Source organism: Chamaea fasciata, unplaced genomic scaffold, assembly GCF_029207755.1.
Source record: "Chamaea fasciata isolate MVZ Bird 193981 ecotype frontalis unplaced genomic scaffold, bChaFas1.0.hap1 SCAF_4, whole genome shotgun sequence".
NCBI classification, from domain to species: Eukaryota; Metazoa; Chordata; class Aves; order Passeriformes; family Sylviidae; genus Chamaea; species Chamaea fasciata.
Genome location: NW_027094089.1, coordinates 55,721,263 through 55,748,687, shown reverse-complemented (window position 1 = coordinate 55,748,687; position 27,425 = coordinate 55,721,263). Strand labels below are relative to the sequence as shown.

At 35.9% G+C, this 27,425-nt stretch overlaps 1 protein-coding gene across 2 annotated transcripts in view; it reads right to left on the bottom strand.

Annotated features, from left to right (window-relative positions):
* AUH (AU RNA binding methylglutaconyl-CoA hydratase) overlaps window positions 1-27,425 on the bottom strand; it is a 111,331-nt gene that overhangs the window by 71,159 nt on the left and 12,747 nt on the right. For both annotated transcript variants that reach the window (XM_066181640.1, XM_066181641.1), the window contains exon 4: window positions 1,526-1,612. In XM_066181640.1, coding sequence (XP_066037737.1) covers window positions 1,526-1,612 — 87 coding nt within the window. The remainder of the gene's footprint in view (window positions 1-1,525; window positions 1,613-27,425) is intronic.

Here is a 27,425-nt window from a genome sequence, read left to right as displayed (position 1 = left end):
CTGACTGAGGCAAGTAATTCACTGTAAGTCCTTTAGATAACACTGAAAATTTGCTCACATATTCAGTAGTTACATATTCTCACAAAAACCTTAATAAAGATGAAAGCAATCAAACATTTTTCCCAAAGTTTTTTTTTTTCAACCCTGAGGGAAAACAAAGCATCAAGTAACTGAACATTTTCCAGTCATTCAGAGAAGAATGCTAAATCCGAATATTTCTTCAGATTTTAGAAATTTTCTCACTTAAAAATTTGAAAATAATTGATTAAATAAAACTATTTACTAATCATGGGAAAATCTTGAAACCAGCTGCTCATATTTAAACACTAATAGCAGCTAGTATTTCCAGTAACTTCAAGCCAAGGAAGGCTCAAAAAATTATTACTTAATAGTAAGAAAGCCTCCCAAAATTCTTACGAAGAAAATGAATGGAACAACTTGTTGCCACTTGCTTGGCATTCCAATAAAAGGACAATTACTAGCATGACATACAGTATCAGCTGCAGGAAATTAATGATCTATTCACTTCTAGGTATTTTTCAGATTTCACTTACTTAAACAGCCATGAGTGTCTATTTCACTTCAAAGACATGACAATCATTTCAGGAAATAAGTATCTCCATGAATTACCTAATCAAAGTTTCATTCTTCAGCAGGTTGTCATTTACCTAAAAAAAAGCCCGGCTATCCATTCATAACATTCCAAGCCAAAATGTGACATAGTTTTTAAGGAAATGCATCTGAATAAATTTTCCAAGTAATTATTTATTCTCAGAGTTGTATGCCAAATATCAAGTGACAGAATATGTTCTATATAGAACTTAAATGTAGAAAATTAATTCCTTAAAACTTGGAACACTACACTTCTCTTTTCAGCAGACTGTATTGGCAACAACCTGTTGAAAAGCAATTATATTTAAACTGATCAGAAGAGATGTAGAAATATAGTTACTTGATGGTGAATTCCTAAAGTAAAATGTACAGAGAAATTACTATCGTTAAAAATTGGTACAAGTTGATTAAAATCCAAAACTATTAACAGCTTTTACTACACTAAAATATATTAAACAAATTTTAAAAGACCTCAGTAGCTAAATTTCAATTAGCAGCTGATGTTTAACATGTTTCTAAAATGTGTTAGACTGCACTAATTGTACAAATCACAAGAATGCAATAGTAAAAACTGAATTCTAAAGCACTTTGATGTTATCAATCCATCTTTTATGAAAACAGTTGGGCAAATCACCTCTATTTCAGTTGAGATATAGCTTTTCTAGCATTCTTTTTAAAAGTCCAGCTCAATTTGAAGAATTTTAAAAGAATAAATGTACCATGATTCATATTTATCAATATACTCAATAACCCTTCACGTTCTTTCAAACTCAATATCTGTGATATGATACTACACAGTTACAGATACTCTACTACCTGTCAAGAATTAACTATGCATGTTTATGCCACTCTTCTGATCTAACATTCTCAGGTGAAAGCCACAATAACATTTTTCAAGGGAGAAGTTACTTACCCAATTCATTAATAGTTGCTCTTGCTCTGGAGACAAAAGAACTAACTTCACTTGAGTGCATTTTTGCCCTTTCCTTAAGGTCAGCACCTGTAAGTGACATTTCATATATATATATATGTTAGCAAACTGTAAACAGTAATTTAGTTACATTTTCAAAAGTAAAATATTTCATCATTTATAAAAAATTTAAGTCTACTTCTAAACAAGGAGTTTAAATTGCTAATATAAATTTTCCACAGATTTCAAGGAAAACATGAACTATTTATCAAGGAAAGACAAAAACAAAACCAAAAAGCCCAAAACAAACAAAAAAGAAATTATCCATAACTAGATTTTCACTGAGTATATTCTTCCCAGTGACATTTCTTTTTCTCTTAGTTAAAATAGTTTATGAACAGTAGCATTTAAATAGTTTATGAACAGTAGCATTTATGCTGATAGTTCATCTGTCATACTATTTTATTTTCCAACTGTGTCACAAAGTCTGATAAACATGCGTTTTTCATACTTTACTCTTATTATTCTTTTACTGGTAGATTATATAGAACATACGTTGTTGCATGGTTTTACATTAGCAGACTATATTTATCTAAAGAAAAATACTACAGTGGACAAATTTTTCAACTCACTTTCCACTCATTTACCTAAGTTTATTTTGAAATAAGTTACATATACCAACATTTTTGTTTTTCAAAAAAAAAACCCACATCTTGAAAATGTTTACCTATTTCTTCATGACCATATGAAAGTAAGTTTGTTTAATAAGCATACTGTAGCTAGACATGGACACAAATGTATTTTTAAAAACTCTCTTATAGGAAAAGCTGACATTTTCATTCATGATTGTGTTTAAAAAAAAGAAAAATAACAATAATAATAATAATAATAATTATTATTATTATTATTATTATTATTATTATTATTATTATTATTATTATTATAGCTAAATATAACAGCCTATCTTTCTTATAGATGAAAAATACATTAAAAAGGCAAAACCTGCACAGACACATTTGCTCTCTAAAGAAGTGAAACAGTCACAAGGCAACTTAGTGTGTGTTTGTTCCATTTGGTAAAAATGAACCTATTGAGCTAGTCTCTTTGCATGGCTGAAAAGGCTAAAGACAAAAAGAGAAAAATGAAAAAAAAGAAAGAAGGGTTGATATTTCCCTACCTGAGAACACTAGCTATTCAGGAAAACGCACTGAACCCAGATTAAGTGAAGACTGTAGCTCAGAATTTTAAATTATGCAGTCATAGGTTTCATTTCATCGTTTAACTCTCTGGACTTAACTCATGGTAGGCCATCCTGACCCTCTTCATCAAACATAGTTTTAGAAATACTTTTGTTGTCAACATTAGTTGTAATGCTAAACTAGGCTAGCTCTGTGAAAATCAGTATCTCAATCTGATGTTTTCTGATGGACAATCGCTTACTGCTTTAAACGACCATGCCTAATAATGCAGCTCTACATCTTTCCTTCTACTTCTGCCATAGCAAAGCTCCTCATTTAACTGTGACTTCTGTTCTCCTTCTTTCTATGTCAATATAAAAACAATGAAGCATCAGTCTGGGCTGCATTTGCATATTTCCTGCTAAGTAATATTAAGCCTAATTTACAGTATGAGGCACTTTGCCAGAAACTTCCAAACAGCCTTCTAGAATGTGCCCCAACTGAGACAGTAGGACAGGCCAGGTGACCAAACAGTACAGAACAGGAATTATTACAGTCAAGCCTGCACTGCAGGAAAATTGCAACTTCTACCTTAGTAATTCACAATCAGTGCATAAAGTAATCTTGCCAGGAACCCAAAAAGCAAACAAAATTTGCATCCGTAAATCTGGATAGAATGCCAAATCATATAAAAGTGCAAGCAACTTTCACAAATCCATTTACATATAGAGTTCTGGAGCTAAAAGGAGCTTTTGAAATGTCATGTTTAAGAAGCCAAATGGTAAATTGCTTTAGAAGTGACATCAGCAAGCTTGAGAATGAAAAAATATCATTTACTTGATATCAGTTAAAGTCTGGATTTAGGTTCTTCAACTCTGTTCAAATCACCGCCTATGTAAGAAACTGCATGCTTTATGAACAAAACCCTCTTTGGCTGGGCAATCTGACTCAAAACTTCCACACACTGAAATCCTGTTCACTGGGCATCCCCTTGAAAAGCATTATAAAAAAAAAAAAACCTAGCAGTACTGTGAAGAAAATCCTATGTCAGTATAAGATTAAAGCAATTTTCAGGGTTTGATTTATTCAGACTAGAACACATGCATAGAAAAATGGACTCAACCAAAAGAAACCTCAACTCTTCTAAAATAAAAAATACACTGCAGACTTCCTCCTTCAGTTAGAATATACATGTCCTTGAAGATATTTAAATAAATTGATTAAATATTTAACAAAATCCTTGTTTAGGGATGGATTGAAATGTAGCTTCTAATTTAAAATTAATAATACTGACTACTGTAAAGAAATTTCAAGTACATAGCTGATCTTAGTGCCTTAACCAACTTCTGTAAACTAACATTTCTTTTTTTAAGTGTTTCTCCCTCGTAAATGTCAAGGAAATGGAAAGAGCCTTTTTGGTAGCCCTTTTTCTATTTTAGCTGTCCAAAGAATAATAATAGTAACTGAAGCTTTCTCAGAGGGAGAATTTTAGTCAGAAGCCATTCACTGCACTCCAAAAGAACATATGCTTTGGCATCCTCTGGGTCACAGGAGATGGAACTGCCACCAACTCAACACTTTTGCTCCTGTTATAAGATTTGACTACTGCTCAAAGAGTTATTGATGAATTCTGACCCACATAGCAAAGAACTGTTTATATATTTCTTTAAAATCTGTTCTTAAGTCAGAAGTAGAAAAGGTTACGTTTCTGAAGCTAGCCATGAAGGAGATGGCAGGATGAACGAGAGAGTTCTGCTCTCTCAGCTGCTAAAACCAAAGACCCGTCCTTCACCCCAGGTTTTCTACTTCAAAGTAGCTGGAAATAGTTTTTGCTTAACTGCTGAGAGCAACAAAGTAGCTAAAGTTTTCAAACAACAAAAAGTCTGACACAACAAAACTCTACAATTTTTCTATGGGCCACAGCTGAAATCTGTGGACAGTTTGACCTATCTGCTTCCCCACATCCACCCCCAACAGACTCCAGGGGCTCTACTGTGGGTCCATTCCTTCCCACCACACTAAACACAGAACTCTCTAAGCCCTCCTACCCGAGAAGGGCAAACCCAAGCAACCAGGGAGCTGCAGCTTTGATGGTACACTGTAATTATGTACATCCCCACATCCATCCAGTTTGTACTGAAGCATGAATTGTTGTTTTCTCCATATTAAGCTTCCTGGCATCTCAATTCTTTGTCCCACTAATTGATTTTCATCCACTTGGAACAATAACAGAAGCTGTGATTTTAGGAGTTATGCTCCCCAATTCTCACCTCCCTGGCTCCCAGCATTTTATGAACTACATTTTAAAGACTGTGAAATGCCATTTTCAAATTACTAGCTGCTACCACAGAACAAAAGAGAAGTGCCACAGTGAAAGACTACATAGACAGTACCATCAACGACTTTGTCGTGCAGCTATACTAGCACTTGGTCAGGTACTCTCCACTTGTGAATAAACTCTTCTTGAACCAACCTAATTCACAGAAGTATCACTTCAAAATTTAGACAGCAAACAGGTAGGAGAGAACTTTCCTGACAACTTCCAGTGAAAAGATATGTTTGAAAAATACCAGTATAAACAGCAGTCTTTTAGTGGTCAGCTGTGATCTGGTCTTTCCAGATCAAGTCTTGAAACTGATGTAAGGAAGACACATGCTGTTTCAAATACTACCTACACTTGTACTGAGGTTGGTCAATCCAAAAGAAAATCTCTGTTTGATTTTGATCCATCACTTTCTCATTTCCCTCCTCCAATACTGCAAGAAAATAGGAAGGTTAGTTGGTTTGCCTTTTTTACCTTACTTCCCCTGAATACAAAGATGCTGTCGTAATAACTCTCTTTCACATGGTTTCAAACATTTGGCTATTTAATGGTTGGCAGCAATACACTGTCAGTTGAGAGAATTACTGCAGCATGTGCCTGACTTCCACTTTACAATGATGGCACAGAAAATGTTTATTTGAGAAAGCCAAGGGCAGCCCAGCAAGACAGGGATATTGCTGTTACTCACCAGAGGTTTTCCACCTACACCTAGGTATGACAAGGATGGCTTTTAACAGAGAACACACCAAAGGAAAACAACTTTTATAGTGATTATTCTGATGCCATGCCTCCTGCCTTATTTGGGCATTTTCACAAACTTGCTAAACCCTATCAGAATTTATATACCACTGAAAAGCTGTATGTTGTGTTTGTAAAATACGTTTGAACTATAAGCCTCTGTCCTGGTTTAGGGCAAACTTGGGAGAAAACAGCCTCACTTTCCAAATAATATAAATGCCTAGAAATCTTCTTGTACAGACTGTTCTATGTGAGTTCCATAACACATGCCAAAATCTCTAAATGAAAAAGGCATAATGTAATGGTTTATATATGATACTTATAAATTAAACTTTATCCAATAAATACTTTGTATTAAAAAGTAGGTCTTTTAGAAAGCTGGCACACCAAAATTAAACAGTGAAGTTATTCTATCAAGTCTATAAAAGGTGCTTGAATTGTCTTTTGTCTAAGAAGAGGAAAGGAAGTGACACATGCACAGGCATTTGCGGTAGAATAAAGCATTAAATTCTCAGTTCAGCAGCAGTGTTATTGTGAGCTTGCCCTTTGATCTTACCAAACACAGATCAACCAGTTCTCTCAACACGCCAAAATTTCAGTAAGGAGGTGACACTGGGGAGTAGCAGAAGATACTGTCTTGCATACTACATCCAATTCTTTTGTATCTTGTCAGCAAGAATTAATACTGCAAACAGCAAAACACAAAGGCACCACCAATCCGCTCAAACAGGTTAATGAATTAATGAAGAAAACTTACAGTGCTTTCAGCTAGAAGTACAAAACACACACTACCTCACCGCTTAAAATGTTAAGAATTCCTATGAATCCACATCTTATTCCCATACAATGCATTTAAGCAGACTATGGATTAATATTCGTCTCTCTCCACACATACTGAACTAAATAAAATACTGAGGGCAATGGGCCAACTTTGACATACATTTTAGATTAACTTATAACCACTAAAAAAAATCCATTAAGGTACATGGAAATATCTTTACTTATAAGCAGATGTGTGCAACTTCTAGAGAAGCCATTCCAAGAAATCCAAGAAATCATTAACAGAACACAAGTAAACTTCTACAAGGTTAAGAACACCCCAAGAAGAAGCAGTACATGCATATGACAAAACTATGGTCAACTTACATTCAAAACCAGAAAGATTCATCCACATTTCTTTTTCTCCAAATTTCAAAGAACTTCAGAAATAAAGCTCTGGCATCCTGAAATCTCTTTAGGACAACTTAGCTCCCAATTTTAAAACTACAATACCTTATGAAATAAATAAATTTGTTTAAAGGCAGTATCAAGCCTAACACAAGTAGAACTTTGTTAACACAGTAGTAAGTCATAAGTAATATTCTATTGATATATACTTACAATTTATATCCTTAAAATCCAAAAAAGCATAATTTAAATTTGATCATAATAATGTTGCAATGTAGATTAATGATTTTTACTTTGGTTTCAACTAACATTTGTCTGCACGCAAAGCTACATGCTTGACAAATTACAGCACTAAACAGTGTCAGTCACTACTGAAATCTCTTGCCCATTTTATGCTTTGCAGAAAATATATGCATCCATACCAGTAATAATTCCATTGCACCTCCAGCTCAGCCAGACCTGGGATCCTCAGATCATCAATCTCTAACCATTAGAGCTATTACTGACTGTAATCCTGAACACAAATGAGTTCAGGCTGCTCAATCAAAAACAGGCAGAAAGTGTCATAACTATTGACACTCTGGAACACATTCCACAAAGTAACAAAAAAAATACCACCTACTTGATAGAATAATAGACAAGTCTAGCCTGGAGATTTTATTTTTATCTTTTCATATAAAAACCTCTAGAGGTGGCCTGGTCCAAACTTCTATCAAAAGCACAGCCCTAGATTAGGTTGTCTGGGGTCCTTCCAAGTCTTTAATACTGTTGGTAAGGGAGATTCTATTTCTCTGGGAAAGCTATTCCTATGATTAATTCTTAATTAATCTTCTCACACTGTTTTTTTTTGTTTGTTTATTTTGTTTATTTTGTTTTTTTGGTTTTTGTTTTTTTTTTTTTTTTTTAATTTGGATGGTGTTCCTCTAGAGCAACCTGTGCACATTGCCTTTTCTGTCACCGTATATACCCTTGTAAATAGAGTATTTTTCTCTAAATCTACCTGGCACAAGAAGATCAGTTATCTCTCCCCTCTCAGCAACTCCCAACCCTCTAATCACATTACGCTGGCCTATGAAGTGCTGAGCAGAGTAAGCACATGCTTTGATCCACTGATGACTCTCTTCCTGATGCAGTCCACGACACTGCTTGCTTTCTTTACACTGTATTTTACTACTAGCTCATGTTAAGTTTGCTGTCCCCTAGAATGCACAACTGCTTTGCAGCAGAGCTGTACCTCAGTCAGTGTGTTCCCAGCCTGTTCTGCCACTTAAGTTTATTCCATTCCAGATGCAGCTCCTATTTATCTTTGTTAAAACTCACACAATTCTTGTTGGTCCAATTTTTCAGCCTCTCAGACATCTCCCCCTCCTTCCACTTTGAAGTCACCTGCAAACTCAGGTTCAGTCCTATCATTTAAATATTTACAAATATATTGAATAGCACTATAAGACCCAGCATCAACTTTCAAGGAATTCCACTCTAAGGACCAGTAACAGTTAGACTTAGACCCACTAACATAACATTGCTCTTTGATCTTTAGAGATGAAACACTTTACACAGTCTGTATGTCTAAATTGTATATTACCAATTTCTCTACAGGATACCAGGGTGAACATGTCAAGTGCCTTGTTTAAGTCAAGGTACAGAGAATCTGTAACTCTTCTTTCATCCACTACACATCTTTCATCACAGAAAACATCATGTTGGTAAAGTGCAACTTAACCTTGGTAAATCTGAGCTGGGGTTTCCCAGCCATTTTATTTCTTGTCTTTCACATTCTTGGAAAAAAACTTCCACAAACACTTGTTCCACAACTTCCCCCAAAAATATAGTGAGACTGACAGCTCTACAGTTTCCCGAATTTTCATTTCTCTAGGTGAGTATAAAATTTGACCTTTTCCAGTCACTTAGGCCTTCAATGACCTTCCAAATAAGATAGATGGTGGACCAATTCAGATGCATCCCACCAAATCCTATTCATGTGTATGTATGTGTCCAACTACTACAGTTGCATCTTAACTCAGTCCTACTCTGTCATTGTTTTGCCGTTAACTTTGGTGTTGCTTCTTGGCATAGAGACTTTGGAGCTGACTTTTCCCAAGCACAGAGAAAATGGGATACTTCTACCTTTACTGTGTTGTCCATAATTAAGCTGTCAGACCCATGCAGTGGAAGACCTACATTTTCCTTGACCTTACATTTGGTACTAACATACCTACAGGAGTTTTTCTTGTTACTCTTGACACCTGGCACTTCAAACCCCAGTTGAGTTTCTTCTATCCTAGAGATACTTCTGCATAACTGAGCACTTTGGAAGTCTGTCCCATTTTCCAAGGGTGAATAGACAACTCACCCAAAAATATAAAAAGGATATTCAAGAGATTAAAAGACAGGAATTTTTAAATTTTTTTGTCATAATAGAAATGGATATTCAAATCTAAATATTTAAAAGGTAAAGAATACACAAAATAAACTTAGAATATACTGAGTATGCTAATATATTGCATTCCTAAATATTTTCAAGATTTTAGATTCAAACTGACTCTGCCAATACTTCTAAATTAGTCACTAACTCAGAACATTAAGAAATGAAACATCATTTCCGAGAGAGAGAGATCTGAAAGTTAAGGGTAAAAAGTGAAAAAGCATACCAAAATATCTACTTGCTTCTGCGGATCAGTTTCTTTCAGCTTCTTTCAGGAGTCCTACTGAAAAGGAAGATCTGACAAAGCAGTACAACTTATTCTACATTTTCTGTGCTCTGAGATTTTATATTTAGATTTGAAATGAAATGTGCATGTAACAGGTAAAATTTATATCAAAAGATAATTTCCTCAGAGAATAATCTGTAAAAAATTAATGTTAAAACATGGCTTTGCATAACTCTTTGTTTTGTTTGTTTTATTTATTTGTTTGGTTTTTTGCTTTGTTTTCTAACTCCTTAAGGTTTGATAAAAAAACTAAGATTCACATTGGCTTTGCCCATGCTTAAGAGTACCTTGAAACTTTTCAATGAGGAACGAATCCCACAGCATTTATTTTAAGCTTCTTCAAACTCTCACGTGTTCTCGTACTTAATTTTTCCTTTATATTTATTTCTTAACTTGAAGTTAAACAGACGTGACCACCAGTTCTATGTGGCAAACATGACTTGGCTTACTACATTTTAGTACATTTCTGTTGTGGTTTAACCCAAACTGGCACCTAAGAGCACCACACAGCCACTTATTCACTCCACCTCCCTTACCAGTGGAATAGGAATGAGAATCAGGAAGAGTTAAGGACAATTTAATTATGAGAGTAAAATAAGAATAATTATCTTCATAATGGCAACAACAATAGCAACTGATGTAACAAAAAAGAGAGAGAGAAACAAAGACCAAGGAGAAAAACCACATGATGTACAATGGCTCACCACTTGCCTGTCCCCCAACAGCAATCAGCAGCTCCCAGCCAAATGCCCCCAGTTTATAAACTGGGCATGACATTCCATGGCAGGAAATATCCCTTTGGCTAGTTTGGGTCAGCTGTCCTGGCTGTGATCCCTCTCAGCTTCTTGTGCACCTGCAAAGCCTTTGGCTTAGGGTAAGCACTACTTAGCAACAACCAAAATATCAGTGTGTTGTCAACATTATTCTCACACTGAATCCAAACAACAGCACTGTAACAGCTACTAGGAAGAAAATTAACTCTGTCCCACCCAAAAAAACCCCATGTAATGATTTCATTAAGGTAGGAAAAAACCCCACAATGGTAAAGAAATCAGTAATATACCACAAAATACTAAGCAACTGCTTAAATGAAATGGAATAGAGAACTTCAAAAGTTACATAAAAGTATTTGGAACTCAATTTTCCAGATGCACAAAATTCTTAGAAAGCCAGCAACTGCAAAGATCCAAAATTATTTGAAATTAATGTAAGTAAGGGTACATATGTTCATGGGTATTAGGAAGATATTTGAATACACAACATGTAAGGAACCAAAAAAGCAAAACCAGAGCACTATCACGAGATTCAGCTTTAACAGTGAATTAATATACTAAGATCAGGATCTGAAGTGCAAAGAGCTATAAACAAACAGTCACTGGCTGAAAACACAGACTTTGGCCCTATGCCTATCTAATTAGGTTATCTCTCAGCCTTTGGTACTGTTACACAAACATACTAAAGAGATTATGACATATTTTTCATAATTTCCTGTTAAATACCACTTTATCTAGGAAATTAGTTCACAATATATCGTTAAAGCACCTTTCATAACTTAGGAGAAAGCACCTTTCTTAACTAAAGAGTAACTATCTACTTCCAGTTGTAGCCATTTGCTGTACTAAATACCAACCATCAATCCTGTTGCAAACCTATACAGGCACAAATCTTTGTAAACACCACCTTAACTGAGTACAAAAGAAAATGCATTTACAAATGACAATTATAAAAAGCAAGCCGTATTCTAAAGCTCAAAACAAAATCAGAAAGATGCTTACTGCAGTCATTTTAGTTGACAGAAAAAACAGTTTAGCATGAAGGCTGTCATGTATATTTCCTACATAAGAAAGTAATTTAAATTAATAAAACCATTTTTTTCATGGATACTGTATATTCCTGAAGTTACCTAAATGTGGATATACGATTTTTAAGCCAAAATGGATATTGATATTCTTCCATGTAACATTGGCTATAATAATTTGCTAGCATGACTTGATATCTGCAGTTTTTGCACATAAGCCCTCTGTGTCAGAGAAACATTCCTGAGAACCATCCAGCTGTGAAAAACAAACAAAATGTCTGCAATTCCTATATATTTAAGCCTGTGGCAAGATGCCAGTCCTAAACATTCTCAGTGATAAAATGGCAGCATTATAGTTCCACTGTAAGTTATCTTACATATCTTGCAATAATTCACACGCAGATCAGCATATTTTAAAGCACTATCTGCTATGTCAGTTCTCCCAAATAGGATATTTCAGAAGGTACAACTTCAGGGATAGAGGGGGGAGGGTTGCCTATTTTTTTTCCTTTAAGCTTTTAAATTTCGAGACTTTCTGAATGGCCCAGGCGCTATTTCACACAGATTTCCACTGTGTGAAAAAAAAATCCAGGCATCCTGAATATAAACAACTAACTTCATATTTAAAGGGTCTACAATCTTCTTCCAATGCTTATGCAAATTCAGATCAGGTACAGATTAAAGTCAGCTGGCTCTTTTTTCCACCCTGTGTGTCCACCTCTAAATTTAGACACAAACAACAATATTCTTCCTGCTAACCTCTTCAGCAACAAAAAAAAAAAAAAACAACCAAAACAAGTTTACACCTCACACGTGTTTCCTGAATTCATCTTCAACTGCAGAAGCAGGGAAAAAAAGAATCATTATAAAGATACAAACTTCATCTCTTAAAAATAAAGTCAATTTTTTCCCCAAACACTAACCAGCTTTCTTTGTGAAACTGCCATCATCCAGTCTCTTCCCAACCCCTATTCTCTTACAGCTCCTATTACAACAGGACTTCCTGAAGTTTCCTCCATGAAAGACGAAATAAACCAGTTATGGCTGGTCTCAGCTGGGGTAGAGTTGATTTTTTTTCTTTTTGGCTGTAATGGGGCAGTGCTTTGGATTTGTGTTGCACATTAAGTCAATAATATAGAGAAGCTCTTGTTATTGCTGAGCAGGGTTTACACAGAGTCATGGCCTTTTCTGCTTTTTGTACTGTCATGCTGGTGAGGAGAGCAGGGGTGCATCAGAGGTTGGGATGGAACACAAACAGGACAGCTGACCAGGGGGATATTCCAGACCATGTGCCATCATGCTCAGGACAATGGTGGAAGATCATATACAGTGTGGTGGAAGAAGGCGGAAAGGAAGGACATTAGGAGTGATTTTTCTTTCCAAGTCACCGTCACACTTGATGTGGCCCTGCTTGCCTGTCAAAGGCTGAATGCCTGCCTGTCCATGGGAATTGGTGAATGAATGCCTTGCTTCACTTTTCTTGTGTCTGCAGCCTTTCATTTCCCACTTAAACTGTCTTTATCTCAGTTCATAGGTTTTATACCTTTTACTCTTAAAATTCACTCTCTAATTCCACAGGTGAGGGTGTGAGCAAGCAGCTGCGTGTGCTTAGTTCCCAGCTGGGAAAAGTATGAGGATAGGACAGTTACGTGTTTCCAAATAGTAAATTAGGGCCTTATTTTTGATTCTGCGTTATGTTGCAGTTCTACTGATTTCTGTCAGGCTAACAAATCAGGACAACCAGAAGACCAGCACAAAGGCTGCATTATTTTTGATTCTCAGATGGGTAACAGAATCAATGGAGAAGATCCAGAAAGAGAAAATGGTGGTGGTAGAAGTGAAGGTCAGCTGATAGGTTGCTAGAACCCACAATCATGGGCCTTTAAAACAATCAAATTGTGACAGATTTGTGTGCTCCAAGCTTACAATAATATCTTATAAAGTATCCCCGCTACAGGGCAAGATAATGAGCTTACAACTCACATCATGGTAAAGATAAATATCAGCATTTAATAAAAAACAATGTATGTTGCAATCATTATTCAACACAGAGCATTTTCTTAAAAAAATAAAAAAGTAAAGCTTTTTCCTATAACACTTGTATTTCTGTGTTATTTCCACAACAAGCATTACAGAAGTACTTAGTATGTCTTTAGTCACTATGGTAGTCTGAAAACTCAACTTCAACTTCCCCAAACAACTTTTCATTTTCAAATCTAACCTTCACTAGGAGAACTTCTACATTAAACATAACTGACTTCTTATACAGAATAGCAAAGTTCAAGTTAGACAACAACAACAGCTGGTTTTTTACCCTACTATTTAGCTCCAAACTAATGGTGCAATTACTACTTGTGATTTCTATTAATTCTGCATCTTTCAAAACCAAAATCCTCTGAAGAGATCAGCACCAAAGTTATTTTTCAAACAAAAAATTAAAACTAATTTACTTAATAGAATAATCATATATGGCTATTCTAACAACATCACCATTAAAAAAAATAGCATTAATGTAGTACCACATCTCATTTTTATCAATTGCAACATCTTTGCAGTGAAGTCTGTTAACATCTAATCCCTATAATAACAATTCACACACAGTTTTCTATCTTCTGATTCACAAGAAAGCATTCCTAAAACTTGTTAGTGGTGAGACTCTTCATCTTTCTTCTCAAACCTTAAATGAGTATTCAGACCAAATATTCTTAGTAAATACTACTAAGCCTTCCAACTCAAAAAAATATGAACTCACCCAAAATTCTCAGCAACCTGTTTGTTCCACTTTGGTTTCTATTAAATTCAGTAATCAAAAAAAAAAAAAAAGAAGACATTTCAAAGCACTATCACAGATGTCTGACTCAAATATTTTGCATATACTGTACATCTGAGCATGGCAGATATGCAGTTTTAATATTAAAAGGAATTGATACTGATGGGTTAATCTTTTTTTTGATTAGCAATAAGCAGAAAAATAGTTTACTAGCAGCACACCCAGTTTTATGAGCTGTAAACAGAAAAGAAGGAAGTGTGCTGTGCGGTAAAGAAGAGAAAGCCAGGATTTTTTCTAAAGAAGTCCTTAAGTCAGTATTCTAGCATAAATGCTATTTAGGAAAGGAGGAGTTTTTCCTAAGAAAAAACATGGTTTGAACTGCTAGATCAGCTGAATGCAGACAAAGACATGGGTTAAATTCTTTTTATTTTTCACTATTTTTCATTCCTTCCCTTGATTTTGCAGGCATCACCCTGTATCTTTATTGTGGTTTAGGTTTGCTTTCAACCCATGACAATCTCTTCTGGTTTTTGGGTTTTTTTTCTCTTCCAATGATCTGTATTAGTCATGATGGTGTGTTAGCTATAAACCATTAGCTATAAACTTCCCAGAGGTCATGATTCAACAACACTGAATTCTGTGCTGCTAGGCAGCAAGCGATACTTTCAGTGGAACATTTAAAGAAGCTGGTAAATAATAAAGTACATGAAAATAGAGACAACCTTGTAAAGAATGTCTGCAACACCAATCACATTCTGTTGCCCCCAAACTACAAAATGACCATTCTCTGCATACATCAGACTGTGAACAATTTGAAGAAAGACTTGAAGTAATGGCCTTAGAAAGACTGTATGAGGAGAAAACTGAGTTTGACCAGAAACCTTTTCAAGCTAAACTAGGTAAGAAGAATATGGATTTTTGTGAGAAAATCCAAATGGGAGAAGCAGCACTTTCTGGGTTAAAGATACAGAGCTCAGCTTTGGCTACTCTAAGTCTTGGACTTAAATCTTGGACTAAAACTTAAATCTTGGACTTAAAAAAAAAAAAAAAAAAAAAAAAAAAAAACAGAAAACAAAACCCAAACAAACAAACAAAAACCACACCACTATTAAAACAGCTGGCATTCCTGCACAAATATCTCTGATCAAATTAACACTGGGGCAACATTCAAGGACAGTAGTCTTCCCATTCTACACAGTAGAATGCGTTCTTCTGTGTGAAACTAAGGACAAGTAAGTATTTGAACCATGAACAGGAACATCTCTTAATTATCCTTTGTTCACACAAAACTCAAACATGAAAACAGCAGCTGCAATTCTATTTGTCAGTACACCAAGTTAAGCAGTTCACATGCAGTACTTCCCCTTACTCCCAGTGTCCCTAAAGGCTTTAAATGACTCAGAAAAATAAATCAAAGAGCTTGCAAATAGCAAAATTTCCTATCCATTGAATATATTTTCACCACTAATATATAATATATTGCAACCTGAATTCTGTTTTCTAAGGACTTGTTATTTTAAAATACTTCAGAGATATTTGATATCTCCTATTTTTAAAAGACTTGTCAGCAAATTACTTTAGAGAAAGAAAGGAAAGGAAAAGGAGATCCGACACAGGAGTATTACCTGCCATCTGGAGGGGTTTAACAAATTATACAGATCAGTGATATTTGCACCCAGAGCTCAATTGCTTAAAAACCATGTCCATCCATATGCATTCAGTAAGTTCCAGCTAGTGACCAGAACGTCACAAGGAAATCTTAAAATACAAAAAAAATATCATTTTAGATCTTAATTTCTTACATCCTACAAAACTCTGATGCTTCACTATTAATATGAACTGCATACATTCGATTGGAAGATGGGAAAATTGTAGACAACTAATTATCTACCTGCCAACAGACAGCAGAGAATAGAAATTTTCAGTTCCTTAAAGTTGCAAAATAAAGCTTGAATTCTAACTAGGAAGTTAGATTAAAGAAGGTAAAACTAGACATACAGGATGCTAAACTAGCAGCTGGAACTAGCAGATAAACAGATAATGAGGAACATAAGTGATTTTTTGGCAAAGTTATGTAACAAGAAACAACAGCACACAACCTAAGTGAAGTTCAAGGCAAAGTCACTACAACATTGGGGGCACCCAGTGAATACAACGACCAGAGATCCCAAAGGAGGACCCTCTAGGATCATAATAGGACTTCCAGTAGGAAGCAGATGCATGCAGATTAGTTCTAGGAAAAGTGATGTTTATGCATTACCTAAGACGTGTGCTGTAATGAATATGTATGATCATAATGGAATAAATACCCTGTTGTAAAGTTTCATGACACACATTCAATTAGAAGAAAAATCTTCTGAATCTGTGCAGACCCGCAATAAAGAATGCCTGCTTTCTAATACCTCAAATTGTGTTAGAAGTTCATTCTTAGCCAACTTCAGTATCAATGTAGCTTTTTATCATTAAGTAAGTTTGGGGGAACTGCACTTTGTTACAACAGGCAGGATCTGACCAGAAATCACAGCATTTCTTTCACATATCTCATAAATTTTGTGCAAGACAACAAAACATGATATGTATAAACAGAAGCACCCATATATTCTATTTATTAAATCACAAACATGGAATCAGTGCTTAACTAGGAAAAACAGTAAAAATTTTACAAGGAGAAAATCAAAATAGAAATTACAGAATTTCTTTGTTTTCATACTACCTATATTACTTTTAAATAAATTTTTCATGTTTTAATACATTTTAAATGTTCAAAACAGATGTCAAAACACATTGTACACTGAAAAAATCTAAAAAAATTAAAACCATTTTCACTATGGACAGGTTTCTACATTTTCCTGTATCACTTCATGAACATATTATAAAGGTCGTGTTACACATGCATAGAAGCAACTCCATGCTACATTTATATAAATTCAGTTACTTTTTTCTTTCAGCTTTTAAGAGCTGCATATTCAATACAGATGCTACCAAAAAAAAAAAATCTTTTACTGCAGTAAATATACAACAAAAGTATTCTTAAAGTAAACCAGTGTCAGCGGCAGGCCAAGATAAGAGAGTAAAAAATTATAATTATTGGAAGTTTTTCTTCATATTTGTGGTAATTAACATATATATAAATTAACATTAACAATTAACATATATACAGCTGCCTTATGTCCAATTCTATGCCATTCATAAAAGCAGATGTGAAACTGACTGTTGCAAATTGTCTTAAGATGAAAATGTTATAGATACAGATATATCTAAGTACCTCTGCTACATGCCTTTTTGATTCACTCTTTTCAAAAGCAAATGGGAAAGAATTCTTTTCCATGTAACAACTATTTTTGCCATGTGTTGCGTACATGTATTCTATTTCCAGCACACTACCACCAAGCACATGAGATCAGATTTTTTTTGCCAGCAGGTTTTCTCTGCCAAGGATATAAATGGCTAAGTAGGCTCAGTTCCCTCACCAGTAAAGAAATCAGGTGCCACAGGCACTTAGTACTCCAGAGAAAAGCATTACTTAACCCGTACAGTGCACTGTGACAATCTGCCTCATAAAACTGCAAAGAAAATTAGCACCTTTTTTTCATAGATCAACACAACAAATATCCACAGATGTTAAATGAACAATTCAAGTGGAAGTGACTACCCAATTTGACTTAATATTTATGCAAGAGATCTGCACCTTAGACACTGCAGTGGAAAGTCAAATGTCCAGAGGTATATAAAAGAAACTAAGAAGAATTAAATTCCTCGTGTAAAGAACAAATGCAATTAACAGAGCCTTGCCAAATTTATCTTATCAATTTAGTAAGATCAGGGCTAATCAATAATCTGTAACTTCCTGTTAAAGTGATCTTCACATGGTTTTAGCCCCTTTAAAACCACAAAGTTTTAAACCATTTTATATGGATCACAGATGAGCGAGTTCAAGTTCTGAAAAAAAACCCTGATCCACATGCATGCTACTGCTCTCTTTTTAACTAAGATTTGAACAGTGAGAATTACATTAACTAAAATAGCTAGCCTCCACCATATTCATGTCAAAATGGCTCATATACCATAAAATCAGAGCATTGTTTAGGCTAAAAAAACCTTCAACATCATTGAGTCCAATCATTTACCTTGCCCATCTCCCTAAGTCCATATCTACACATCTTTTAAATACCTTCAGGGACCTTGCTGGACTCAATCAATTTGCTCAACACCTCTACTAACCTGTTACAATTGCCAGACCATGAACAACATGCTATTACAATAACACAGAATTCTACCTAACATAGTCCTCTGTGTTCTCCAGTCAATTATATAAAACGCTATTTCAAAATATGCAAACTTGTCTTGGAAATCTAAAAATTTATTTATTACAGAGAGTGCAAGTAATTTGAAAAGATAAAGTTCCTGGATTGCCTTAATGCCAGTTATGATACTAACCCAGCTCTCAAGAGATCTGAAAAAAAGGGAAAAAATAAATGTTTTTATTCTTAAATATAGACAACTTTTTCTCCATTCCAAGATTTGAAATTAAAGACTTAAAGAAAAACCACATTGCTGATGAAGGTCTATATAAAGAAAGACAGTCAAACAATATTTTGTAATTCAGGAATACTTCTCAAATTCATAATCTAATACCTAATATCCTAAGGTGCTGCAATTCCAGACTCCAAGAAAAAAATGCAACATGTGAGGTGGTGAGAATAATACCCACAAATCATCTCTCAGAGTTTCTCTAACTGCTAGCCATGAAGGGGCTAGAAGTACAGAAAGAATCTTTTTCCAAAACCTGGGTTTCTACTGAAAGAGTGCTAATGGTACTTTTAGACGAAAAATGGTTAAGGAGCACCTCTCTAAATACTAAGTTCTTAATTAAGAATTCACCACTGTATCCTGAAAATAGAATGGGGAAAAAGAATAACCATCTAGGACTGTAACACCTGTCAGAACAGGCTTAAAGTGACTTCAAGCATCCTTCTAGCAAAGCTAAAAAGGAGTACAGTAGCATTATAGCAATACTGGTATTCATTACCATACAGGACATTTTTGGAACTAATCCAGCTAATTACTACAGATTTCATGTTTCATGTCATACAAAGCCACAGTTTCGTACCGCTTGACTCTGGATAGTAAGTAAGCCCCCACTCACTTGCTTTCTCACTGCACTTCAGGATGGAGAAATTAAAAGAACCACAAAAGCCGTGGGGAGGGAGAGGGGGACGCACCTTGCAGGTTGAGATAAAGGCAGTTTAGTAAGTTCAAGCAGAAAAAAGGAGAAAACAAATGATGCAAAAGCAGTCATTCCACACCAGCCAACCAATGTCTCTCTCCAGTCTGGGCAAGGTCTTCTCTGGAAAAACAAACACGCAGTTTTACTGCTGAGTATGATGTCATATGTTACAGAATATTCCTCTGCTCAATTCATATCAGCTGTGCCAGCTGTGCCCTACCCCAGCCTCTTGCTGACCCCCAGTTGACTGACTGGCACAGTGAGAAGCATACTGGACCTTCATGTTGTGCAGGCATTATTCAGTGACAACTATAAAACACTGTCTTTTCAACACTGTTCTGGTCATCAGTCTATAACACAGCACCATATGGGCTGCTACATGAGAAATGAACTCTAAACCAGACATGCCCAGTACAAGTTTTAAAGTAAGACCACTAGTAATAAATACATTTGTTAGCACACACATTGGCCACAGAGGAAAAAACTCAAATACTTGAAAATAGCTACAGAGAGGTACAGAAATCTGAAAGTTTATATAAATAAGGATATCAGAGGACTCATCTGAACTGCCCTGTGACTTCAAAGAGCTTAAAGATACCAACAATGACTACACAGTTATTCCTGCAGGTTTAGATATTAAATTAACAGTTTTCTAGCTTTAATACACCTGCAGGACACAGACTATAGCTTGCTTAAAATGACAAATTATACCACACTAAAAAATTTTCTGAACAGGACGATCTCAAGACTTTACTCATTCCCATGGAAACAAAACTGTTCAGATACAACATCCTGTCTACTAGTCTACCCTACAAAATCAAAGATTCCAGCAGCACTGATTTCCTCAGTCCTCTCACTTAGACCCACACAAACATCAGAAGCGGTGTGGTGATGGTTATGCAGGTTTCCAGTTAAGTCTTTCTTTACAACAGTCAGGTTCATCTACACATCTCTGACATGCAAGCAATTACAAGAATTTGTTACATGGTGCCATGTATGCCAATAGCCTTCTAATTACATGCTTCAATGACACAAGATAAAAAAGGAGGGGGGGAAAAAGTGTGATGCATGTGAGTACCTATATACGAAATTCAATGCAACTCCCAAGCAGTCCTAAGCAGTGCCACAAGGACTATACTCCAAAAGTCAAACCCAACTGTAACAAGTATGTGAAATACAGGAATTCATCTACTCATGCAACCTAGAAAATACAGGCTTGGATAAACCTGATACAAATAGTATAGAACAACTTTTTTAATCAAAAATTAAAGGCATTGCACTTGCAGCATATACACAGCCATTAAAGATACATTCCCAAGCAGCAAAAACTGCAACAAGCCAGTGACATCACCAAAGATATCTGAGGAGCAAGCCCTTGAGAAGCATATTAAAAAAAGACAAACAAATGGAGGCGAAAACAATTTTTGATTATTCTCTAAATATTTACATAAAATATTTTAAGTATTTTTATATACAGAAAGCACAGCCTCTTTATAAGAGCAAATGGGAAAACAAGTTGTCCAACTAGGGACATCCATTGCAGAACACAGTTTTCTCAATATAAAAGGTTCTGCATCATCTGGTATCTTTTCGATTTTAATTTAGTCTGTTCTGGTATATATTCACTTCAGGAAAAATTTCACTGTTTGAAAACTCATCATGACATTATAAATAAGGTCTGTATGTGTGTTTTCCTGTTCTAGGTAGTCAGCTGAGGTACCCCAGTGAGGTACTCTTCATGGCTTCATCATCATCTAGATATCACTTTTATTTAAATTCTGGGAAATGCTGAAGTTGTTGCATATCCCAGATATTCACCATTCCTGCCTGTGTCAAGTTTGGACAACAACTCACAACAAATGTCACTATTATGGAGATTTCCATAGCATTTCTGTAACAATCCAAAAGATCTAGAGCATTGCAACCATTTCAAACATCTCAAGAAACTTTGGAAGTTGTCCAGCTGTTTCAGATCGTACTTGATCTACTTATTTGTAAGCTATATGGTTATACTTATTTTCATTCATTAAACGACTTTCAGTCATTTGGTTATAAAAGTCTTAGCTCTAAAGTTAGACTCCAATCCTCTATTTACCATTATTAAAAGCAAGCTGCACCTCCAAAATTTCTACTTGACATACTATAAACAAGATGTAGGAAGGGAACTCAAAAACAGCCAATTGTTTTTTTCAGACATTTGTCTCCCCAGGTTTTCCGTACAGCAACTCAGAGAATACCCTGAGCATGACTCTGACTGCCATACACAGAATCCAAACAAATAAATTTCTCTTATCACCAGTATATTTATTTGTAATTACTTCTCCAGACAAATTACTTGGTACCTAATATTTCAATTTAACATTTTTAGGCATTCAATTTGATTACTTTTACCCATGCTTTTATAATTTTTAATGGGTTTGGGAAAGTCATTCCCTTTCTTGTTACCCTCCTCTGGATAAAGAACTAACCAAATACCACTATCTCAGAAATATATCTTTTACCTAGAATTTATTATTTTTAATATTTTAGGTGGCTTTCAGTGGAAAAAATATTTCCAGAAAATACCACATTAATTGTGTGCATTTGTTGTAATGGACTAAAATCCTAGGACAATCTGTTAAACTACTAAAACAGAAGATAATTTAAAATATAATTTTTAATCAGCAGGTAAAACAGTACACTCACTATGCTCTCCAACAGCCAAAGATACATTTTAATCCTACTTGTATACTTCCCAGAACACAGCCAGCAGAATGGCACCAAATATAGCACAGCCTTCTGTTACTCAAAATGAGTTCTAAAGACAGATACAAAATAATCCCACATTTCCAGTAACTGATGTAGGTGCTGTATTTCCACATAACTGTATTAGAGTCCAGCCTTTGGTAAATATTATACTAGTAAAGCACTAGCTTGATCAATCAAATTAGGTTACTGCCTAGAAAATGTTGACCCAGTTTGGCAAAGCTCACCACACAACTAGAAAACCAACTCAGACAGATTTGAATCTTTTTAGTCAACTTTAAGTAACAGCATGGATCTCAAGTTCAAGATTGCTTCAGTTCTATTGAGGAAGGAGAAAGACGAATGCTTGCGTCACTGGAATAAATAAGCCTTTACATTTCCATTTTTTATCAGATGGTACTGAACATATAAGAGAAAGAACGGCCAGAAGTTCTGTTTCATCAGCTTGAAAAAGGAAATTTCAAAATTGCATCAACCAAGAAAAAACACTGCTAAAAAGATGACTCTCTAGCTGGAGCTGATAATTTATCATTCACTAATGGCCTGATCTTGTATTTTTTTTTTTTTTTTATTTTGTACGCACGGATTACAGTAAGCTTTGGTTTACAGCTCATTCAAGACCAAAAAAGGAAGAAAAATGGCATGGAAATGTCCACAACTAGCATTACAGCTGAATACCTCCAATTACCAGAAACTTTTTAATTTTATGCTATGGTAATATTAACTATGAATTAAGTTGTCTCTACTTCTACTACACCCTTAAAAATCTTTGACGTGGAGACAAGTACATGCTGGTTGAAAGCACTTTCAATTCAAACTGACTGTATTCAGTGAAATAATGGAATCCCTCTTAGACAGAAATATAATATTTTTATAAACTGCTCCTGATACTAAAGGAGTAACTACACTGAAGTTGTCGTCAGAGAACTTCAAAACTAGAGAAGGACACACAGCGTTTCATATACAAATCTTCAGAGCACACAATGTAGGAAGAGTGAGTCATCTAAACAGATGCCATACACAAGCCTTAAGAAAAAAATCCTGTACCACAATTAAGGGATGGAAAAAAGAACCAAGTAGCTACAGATTTACTCTTTTCTGTTGAAGTTATTCCACTTAAACTTCTGTACCATACTTATTACACAGCTCTGGTCACTACTCACTCAACTGGATGGAAATCTTCCTGACTACTTTTATCTTAGACCATTTTTTACACAAGTTCCTCTGAGACTTTATGTAACCAAACCACCCTCAATTCAAAGCTCTTCAAGAATAAAGGTCTTGCCTCATCTTACTTTGAAAAATCCATAATAACTGGATGTAGTAGGTTAACTTGGGCTCTCTGCCAGCTCCCCTCCTCAGTAAGATAGGGAAGAAAATACAATTAAGAGCTCATGGATCAAGATAAAGACAGGGAGATCACCCACTTGCTACCATCATGTGCAAAACAGACTGGATTTAGGAAAGATAAATTTAATTTATTGCCAATAAAAGGTAGCAAGAAACAAAAACCAAAATAAATCCATCATCCCCCCGCCATTCCTTCTTACTTCTTTCCTGGCTTAACTTTATTATTAACTCCCTCACCTCTCCCTACTGCTGTGCAGAGCAAATGGGAGGGGGAATGGGGCTTGCAATGCAGCCACAACACTTCATCCCTGACACTTTTTCCACCTCACTCTTTTTCTCTGCTCCAGTATAGAATCCCTCCCACACAATACAGTCTTTTGCAAGACCTCCCACAGGAGACACAGTTCTTCGAGAACTGCTTCAGCATGGTCCTTTCCACAGGGCACTGTCCTTTAGAATTAGACTTCTCCAGCATGGGTCCCCAGTGGGTCACAACTGCCAGAACATCTGGCCCCGTATAAGCTGCTCTCCACAGGTCACAACTCTGCCAGGAACCTGCTCCTGTCTGGGCTCTTCATGGGCTACATTTTCCATCAGGGTGTGTCCACCTGCTTCAGTATGGGGTTCCTCATGGCCTGCAGTGTGGATATCTGCTCCAGATTGGTCCTCCATGAGCTCCAGGGTGACAACCTGGTTTGACATGGACTTGTCTTTGGGCTGTAAGGGAATCTCTCCTTTGGCACTTGGAGCACCTCCTGCCCTTCCTTGCTACTGATTTGGGGGTCTGGAGGGCTGCTCCGCTTGCATTTTTTTCTCACTCCTCTCTCATGGCTGTTGCATATGGTTCTTTACAATTTCTAATATATATGTTATCACAGAGGTGCCACCAGAATCTCCTAAACACTCAGCATTGGGCAGTCATGGGACTGTTTTGGAACTAGCTGCAGCTTGCTCTGTCAAGTACTCGAACAGCTCCTGGTCTCTTCTCAGAGAGGCCCATGTGAACTGAACACATACATTTAAAACAGAGTTCAAAAGCTCTATTCACTACTAGAGAGAATAACTTTCAGAAAGCTGAACAAATGAAAACCAAATTTTATCATTTTCTCAAATAAGGCATTGCACCAACCAATGAGAAGACAGACAAGTGATTCCTAGCTTAAAATTTCCTAGTTGATTTTAGATGTGGATTTGAAGACTGCACCGTTGAGTACAGTCCCACCCAATATCCCACCATATTATTTGCGCCTACTTCCTCATCAGAAATGGATCAGTCTTTTGAAAATTAAAAAAATGAACACCATTAGATTTTCATATTCTTACTGAAAAACCTCCTGGAAAACGCCTTTTTGCATTTTAAAGCTCTAAAAAATCCACTGTCATTCCAATTTCTTCTTAAATTTAGTATGTGTCGTCAGGGTAGAAGGTAGAGGAGCATTTGGAGTCAAATGACTAAGGTATTTCCAAAAGAAAGGTACTGAAACCAGTTCTTCTTACTGGGATTTTTTTCTGTATGTAGACTAGAGGATCAAACCACAATCCTAGCTGCACTCTTTATTGCCTCAGTTGTTCAACATGTGCTCTAGAAAGCCATAACAGGAATTAGTCATTCCAGAAACAACATCAAAATTAAGAAGCAAAATCATCTATGTCGGACAAATGCAAGCTGTGGAATCCACACATAACAGATTGAGTGTCCACACAATCACAAGACAGAGCTGCCAAGTGGCTGACCAACCTAACATATTTCATGTCACTGATGTTGCCCTAGGGGGAATGAAACTGTTGTTGAGATTAATAGTATACAAGCAGCTAACAGCACTTGGAGTCTGAACACAGGTGGAAGCTTGGAATGAGAAAGAGGGAAGAACCTAGCTACAGTCAACATCATAAGGCATTTACTTGAGGGAATGAAAGGTACATGCAGCAAAGAAGTACTCAGAAGACACTACAACATTTTCATGTGTGATCTGAATGCTCAAGAGGGAAGAGTGGAGTAATATACAAAACCTCTTCTCAGTTTCTCGTGCAGGAGCTGAAATCTGGAGAACCAAATATGGTCTGTGAAAGTATGCACTCCTCCTTGCCTGCTTAACAGAGACTGTAAGAAAAAAAGGAGACTACACCCACAGAAATACCTCCCTACTACTCCTGCTAGTTCTATAAAAATAAGAGTAGGCCAAGTATTTGAGCTATTATGAAACTCCTCTACTCCTCCATATCAAAACCTCATAAACAAAGAAGTCTTCAAGGATCTGTTCTACCAGGCTTGTCTGCTTCATAAACTTCTGCCAGAAAACTGCACCAGCTGGAAGTGCCAGCTGGGAATTAGACTCCAAATAGCCAATTCAACCCTACTGGAAAAAAAAATCTGATGCAGACAAATTATGCCAACAGGAGAAGCATTTGGGTTGGCTTTACTCACACCACAGATTCAAATGGTGATTTTTTCTGGCACAGAGATTTCTTCTGCTTTTCCAAGAAGGGACTTTACTGGCCAAGCTGCTATAACTTTTAGGTCAAAGTGGTTTAAAGAGCTCAAATACCAAAATTTTTCTAACTGACTTGAAAGCCTGTCAAAGCAACAACAGCAAAAAAGATAACTGTCTATATTCTGCTATGTCTCAAAGATTTTTGAAACAAGGTCTCCGAAGAACATTTTTCAAATATGTCACGTAAAAATTGTTTTAAAGCTTGCTCTCTTTGTATGCACACATAAAACACAAATAACCCATCAACCTCACAACCTCTATTTCATACAGTCCAGCTCCCTTTGAAAAAACAATACTGAAGAGAGATTGCTCTGAACACTTAAACTCTAAACACAGTCACCACAAAAACCTCAAAAAGTTGAAAGTTCCAACAGAAAGCTCTCCTTACTCTCCCAGGCAAATCAAAATCCAGAAGCAGTGTGTTCCTGTAGTTCTTATCTCCTTTATGAAATAGTAGGATTTTTTTCTGCAAATCAACAGAGGAGGGATGGATGCAGGGAAACTGACAACAAATCCCATGTGGATTTTTAAGAGAAATTATCTCTGACTCAACTTGGACAGTAAGAGTTAAGCAACTGTCCTGGCTGTTCAGATACCAGAGGTGCTACTCTGAATGGTAAAACAGTAGCAAGGGGTTTTAGTTACTAGCATGAGCTGTAAACTGAACCAATGGACTGTGGGCCAGTAAGTTATTACCTGAGACAAATGCATAAAGAACATGTTTTTTTAATGCCTTCTTGACAGAACATGAAAAGAAGGTTGGAGGAACATGACAGTAGCAAGAAAAACAATACAAGGAACAGCAAGCATAAAGGTAGAAGGAAAAGAATATAATCCAAATCCATTCCTTTAATCACTATAACCATCAACACACAAAACTTTAAAAAGGAAAGGCTATTACCTGATCCCATAGTTTTCAATTGCAAAATTTAGTATAATCCCTATTTCATGTCATCAAACACACTGACAAGAGTGGGTGAGATGGGAAAAAACAGAAGAAAGCAGGAGGCTTAGAACCAGGCAGCAGTCTTCAGCATCAGCCAAAACATATCCAAGGTAAAATTGTATAATAACTAGAAGTTCTATAAATATTATCTTATCTTTTATTCAAAACCTTAGAAAATTGAACAACAAAAGCTTTAAGGTGCAATATTAGCTTGTTTAATTCTTCAGACCAAAGCGATTCTCAGACACTCTCTGAAAACCAGAAAAAGTATTCTTAAAAAATGTATTTTATTTGTACCCTTTTTTTGACAGTTAAAATCAGAAGAAGCTTTAAGACTGTCATCAGAATGACCCTGATTGAGCAGTGAGGTTGGACCAGATGACCTCACTGAAGTCTCTTCCAACCTTATCCATTCTGCCAACATGCTGACACAAAATCAGGTCTTGCAACAACTTGTG